Source organism: Piliocolobus tephrosceles, chromosome 7, assembly GCF_002776525.5.
Source record: "Piliocolobus tephrosceles isolate RC106 chromosome 7, ASM277652v3, whole genome shotgun sequence".
NCBI classification, from domain to species: Eukaryota; Metazoa; Chordata; class Mammalia; order Primates; family Cercopithecidae; genus Piliocolobus; species Piliocolobus tephrosceles.
Window position 1 is genome coordinate 120,619,053 of NC_045440.1, and position 6,000 is coordinate 120,625,052.

Sequence of the window (6,000 nt, forward strand, 5' to 3'; positions counted from 1 at the left end):
GTAGGGCCATGCCTCTTGCCTGGCAACACTATTTCTTATAATAAAATAAGTCATGGTGGACCTGTGTTCTCTATAACAGTAATGAGATGAAGGAGACAAGTGAAAAAAGGATAGTGGGATCATGACTTAATTTCAAAGGGCCTAGATAAATGATAGCAGGTCTTCAAATGGTAATTCCCCAAAGAGATGACACACATTAGGCATAACAGACAGTGTTTCGATTGCAATTCCTAGACTCTAGTATTTGCATAACACTTTGTACTCAGAGCACAGACGTTGGGATCTGATATCCCTGATTCTGCCACTTCTCTTTGTGGCCTTAGCAATGTTCCTTAATCTAACTGACCCCAATTTCCTCTCCTCTAGTTAAATAAGAATTGTAACCTTAATAACTAGCTTCTAAAGTTTTTAGGACTATTAAATGAGATAATTGCTATAAATGAAGTACTTTGCACAAACTTTACACATAGTGGGCCCTCAATAAAAGTTTGTTATTATTATTAAAACAGTTTTACCCATGACTTTATTCACATTGCATGGCTAATTTGAGACAAGAACTCCTTTCATCTGCTTCTAGGAGCCTAGGTCTCTTGCCACTCATAGAGTAAAACAGCATAATGACCAGCTCTCTGTTACTTCCCCAAACAATATTAGGTAGGATCAAACACTCAGCTTATGCTGTAGAGAATTTTGAGTTAACTTCACAGAAGAAATCCCCCATAAACAAGGTTCTTAGCCTATTTATGCCTAGTGTTCCATTATTGGAATGCTAAGCATGTGGCAGTTATTTATATCCTACTGCTTAAGGTCATTGCCAAGGTCTGATTACAAAAATTCAAAAAATTGCAACCTCAGGCATAAATGGGTTAAATTTTTCAAAAGGAGGGTTAAGGGTTCCCTATTTCTTTAAGTAGATGGTTCTCAGCTCTAGCTGCTCATTATCATCCTCTGGGAAGCTTTTAAAAAATACTTATGCTCAGGCTTCCCATACCTAGTGTATTAGGCTGTTCTCACATTGCTATAAAGAAATACCTGAGGCTGGATAATTTCTAAAGAAAATAAGTTTAATTGGCTCATGGTTCTGTAGGCTATACAGGAAGCATGGTGGCATTTGCTTCTGGGGAGGCCTCAAGAAGCTTCCAATAGTGGCAAAAGGCAAAGGGGGAGCAGGCACATCACATGATGAGAATGGAGCAAGGGCAGGGAGTTGCCACACACTTTTAAATGACCAAATCTAGCAAGAATTCACTCGTCATCCCAAAGACAGCACCAAGCCATGAGGGATCTGGCACCATGACGCAAACACCTCCCACCAGGCCCCATCTCCAGCATTGGGGATTACAATTTAACATGAGACACTGGCAAGGACAAATAGGCAAACTATATCACCCAGAGATTCTGATTTAATTGTCTGGGGTTGGAGCTGGCTTTGGTATTTTTAAAAACATGTAGTCAGGCTAGAGAACCACTGCAAAGCAGAGCTGCTCAGTGGCTCATCAATGTTAGTGCAGTGGTTCAATCTCGGCTGCCTGATAGAATCACCAAATGAGCATTGATGTTGGGCCTTATCCAGAGAGATTCTTATTTACTTGGTCCGGATTATAACTTAGTCATCAGGATTTCTAAAATCTCCTCTGGTAATACTAATGTGCATCCAAGGTTGAAAACCACTCCGAAAGACTCTAGATTTTGGAGCTTCATCCATAGAAATTTCCTTTTAGGTCTGGAATGGAGTCGTGGTACATTTATTTTTAATAAACACCCCAGGTGTTTGTGTTGCTTGTACATAACTGAAGTAGAGGCTAAAAAAGGGCTGTACTTAGACATCTCTTATACAGCATCCTCCAACATAGTTAAAATAATGGAAAACTTACAAAAGGAATCAGTTCACTAAATGACCTGTAGGGTAACTAATCTTTGTACAACATTGCCGTTCATAATGTTTAGATATTTTCTGAATTGCTCCTCAAAGAGTTCTGTGATCTATGTGTTGTTCTTATCACCCGTATTTTACTACAAATGTGCTGAGGATCAGAGAAGTTCTGGGATTTGGATAAATTCACAATAGTTGTCATCAGCATGCTAACCCATGATTATTTGATACCAAATTTCATGTTATTCATGTTACTTTCCAGAGTGTATATAAAGATGGTTGGAAAAGGCATAGTTAGTTTAATAGTATACCATAAAAACTAAGGATAATTGCCGTTGTTGGTTATTGCGTAGTAAATTCTGCAAGTATTCTGAGTGGGAACTTTTGGTTGATGGTAAACCTTGAAGTAGTCAGGTAAATCTTCTTTGTAAACATTTGAAGTAAGAAACCAGCAAAGGGATAAGCACATTGAAATTTGGGTGAGGACTTTGCAGCTTGTTTAGGTAATTCAATGAACTGTATTTAGTTGAATAATTACAGCCTCCATCTCTTACCTTTTGTCAGGTGTGCCAAAGAGCCTGAATTATAATGGTGTGAAAGAGCTTATTTTAGCAGTCGACGGGGTGGCGTCTGTGCACAGCCTGCACATCTGGTCTCTAACAATGAATCAAGTAATTCTCTCAGCTCATGTTGCTACAGGTCAGTGAGTTTTGTAAACACCCTGGAAAAAAATTCAGTCCTTGTCCTGTAAAGTCAGTAATTTCCCTCCTTTTTGTAGAGCTGCCCTTATTGTCTGTTGCTTGTCAAAACACTATAAAGTGTTTTCTATTACCGAGGGCCTTTGAAACCAGCCCACTTATTGATGTTGTCATAGCAACAGTGATACCCCTGACATCGTTGGGGCTGACTACAGAGGGCCGAGGACAGACAGAACAAAGGCCTAAAATGCAACCCCGATTTCAAGGCCTTGGACTCTGACAATTCAACTTCTTCTGTTTGGCTTGGTGTCCTATCAGTCAAATAATAGGAATGAATTAAAAACTTAATCTTAATTGAGTATCTCCTCTATATATGATGTTTTTCTTAGCACTGAAAATAGGAAGATGAAAGAGACACAGGCCCCACTCTTCACTTTCTAACAAGCGAATGGATGTGCTAATAGGAATTACGGCGGGTCCCACACTGTGTGGTTAGAAATTCTGTAGTCATCTGAGAAAATTCTTACAATACTAGGTTTATACTAAAAATTACCTTTTCAAGAAGTTAATTTTGTCTCTGATATGTCCTGGAGCTGGGAGACTAGGTAGTGAGAGAGCATTTACTGCCTCAAGAGAAAGCTCAGGCCAAGGATGATACATTAGGCTGCTAAAAAATGACTCAAGAAGTTACTTAGGGGCAGGGGACAGGAACACTAGTGACAGTCGTTTGAAAACTGTGCTTTCTCAGACATCCTCATCTTCTCGACGGGGCTCAGGTCTGACTTCAGGGAATTTACAGCATTCACTATGCCAATATTTCACTGCAAATGGAAGAATCTAGTAAACACTCAGGTTGCTATGGAGGGGACTTTACAGCCTGCTGATAGCATTTGGGACAGGAAAAAAATATGGCAGTGAGGGTTGCTGCTCTAAGAAAGGTCTGTGGGGAGCTCTAAACGCTTCTTGGTTCCTGTCACTATCCTTGATATAAATTCTGATTACATACAAGGCCTGCAACCCAGAGATCCCTGGGACCTGGTGAGCAGGGCTGTATAAGAAATAATAGTTCTGTCTTGGTTTTTTCCAGGGCTTGTCTCCCCTTCCATACTAAGCTCCTAGGAATGCCAGACTCCAGAGATAACAGTGGACAGAGAGTTCCCATAGCGACAGGGCACTTTCCTGCACCAGAGTTTCCCCTGCCTTGTCTGTGTGAGTGTAGCTGATTATCAGAGCCAACATGGCTTCCTCTGAGTGCCCTGCCTCTACCCTGCCCCAGGAGGTCAAAAACAGAGTACTTGAAGTTGGAGTCACAGCAGTCACCCATGCGTGTGCAATCAGCACTAATCTCCCTGTGGTTCTTTATCAACAGCAGCCAGCCGGGACAGCCAAGTGGTTCGGAGAGAAATTGCTAGAGCCCTCAGCAAAAGCTTTACGGTGTACTCACTCACCATTCAGATGGAATCTCCAGTCGACCAGGATCCAGACTGCCTTTTCTGTGAAGACCCCCGTGACTAGCTCAGTCACACTGTCAGCCTCCCAAATTTGACAGGCCACCTTCAAACATGCTGCTATGTAGTTTCTGCATCATAGAAAATAAGGAACCAAATGAAGCAATTCATGTCATGGTGCAATGCACATTTTATCTAGTTAGCTAGCTCCATTCACCATGAAGGAAGAGGCACTGAGATCCATCAATCAATTGGATTATATACTGATCAGTAGCTGTGTTCAATTACAGGAATGTGTATATAGATTATTCCTGAGTGGAGCCGAAATAACAGCTGTTTGTAACTATCGGCAATACAAAATTCATCTCCCTCCCAATAATGCATCTTGAGGACACGTAGGTAAATTTGAACTCAGGAAAGTCTTACTAGAAATCAGTGGAAGGGACAAATAGTCACAAAATTTTCCCAAAACATGAGAAACAAAAATAAGGAGAGCCAAGTCAGGAATAAAATGATCTGTATGCTAACACCCCATTAGAACTTGGTTCTCTCACCAAGCTGTGATTTTTTTTTTTTCTACTCTGAATTGGAAATATATATGAATATACAGAGAGGCACTTACAACTAATTTTTATTTACTTGTCACATTTTGGCAATAAGTCCCTCTTATTTCTGAATTCTAACTTGTTTATTTCAAAACTTTATGTAATCACTGTTCAAAAGAAAATATTTTCACCTACCAGAGTGCTTAAACACTGCCAACAGCCAAAGAATGTGGTTGTAGAGACCCAGCAGTCTTCAAGAACAGCCGACCAAAACATTCGAGTTGACCCCACCAAGTTGTTGCTACAGATAATTTAGATATTTACCTGCAAGAAGGAATAAAGCAGATGCAACTGATTCATTCAGTCCACGAGCATGATCTGAGCACTGCTTTGTACTAGACATTGGGCTTAGCATTGGAACTATAAAGAGGAATCAGATGCAGCAAGTGCTTCTATGTCATGGTAGCAACTCAACACTATCTGTGGAGAGTAAACTAAAGATGTGCAGGCCAACATTCTGGAAATCCTATGTCAATGGGTTTGGTGTGGAACCTGGACTTCTGCATTTTTAAAAGTTACCCAGAGATGCTTCTAAAGATGAGCCATAGTCTAGAAGATTGTCAACCACAGGAGGTCATTGAGCAGGACACCTAGACACATACACAGGCAGCTACAGTAATATCTTGAATTGCAATGATATAGTGGGGTATAAAAGGAAAGCAATAGATATTGCTGGATGGGCATGGCCAGTGAGGTTTTATGTCACTGAGGTGACAACCCTGTTGGACTTTGAATTACATATGGAGGTTCTCCAGGCAGATGAAGAAGAGAAGGCATTCTAGACAAAAGGAAGACTAGGCGCAAGGCACACTTATGTTTGTCTGTTAGCTTTTAGTTGAAAAAGCAAAATACGTGATGCAAAGAAAACTCTCCACACTGTGATTTTTAAAACTACATACTTTTTGCAACTTTATGGTTATGAATATTGTAGAGAACAGGAGATAGGTCTTAGATGATTTTATGCCGTTGTCAGTCTCTAGCAGGGTACTAGAAACCTAGCAGGCATTAATAATTGTTGAGGCAATGACTCTGAGACTATATCTGGGCCTTGTCATTATTTGTCATTTATAGTTGTAATTTTTCTGAAATTTGAGGACCAAGAAAACATTGACTTTGACTGAGAAGGTCACATCTGTGCCATCTCTGCAAATCAATCAGCACCACTGAAATAGCTACTTAGCATTCTGCTGAGCTTTCCCTGCTCAGTTGAGACAAATATACTCATCCCCCACCTCAATGAGCATGTTTAGGCAACCAGGATTAGAGCCCCTCAGGTTCCCAATGTCTCCTGCCACATCAGAGTCTCAAAATGGAAAGAATGGTTTATGCCAAATCATTTTTCCTGTCTCAAGGACCACTGAATGGTTTTGCTTTTC

The 6,000-nt window shown here is 40.5% G+C and overlaps 1 protein-coding gene across 2 annotated transcripts in view; it reads left to right on the forward strand.

The window, feature by feature from the left end:
* The window catches only part of SLC30A8 (solute carrier family 30 member 8), a 47,743-nt gene extending 42,260 nt beyond the window's left edge, over nt 1–5,483 (forward strand). For both annotated transcript variants that reach the window (XM_023223147.2, XM_023223151.2), the window contains 2 exons: nt 2,438–2,572; nt 3,941–5,483. In XM_023223147.2, the coding sequence (XP_023078915.1) occupies nt 2,438–2,572; nt 3,941–4,086 (281 nt within the window). In that variant the 3' untranslated portion in view covers nt 4,087–5,483. The remainder of the gene's footprint in view (nt 1–2,437; nt 2,573–3,940) is intronic.
* The last annotated feature ends 517 nt before the right edge of the window (nt 5,484–6,000 follow it).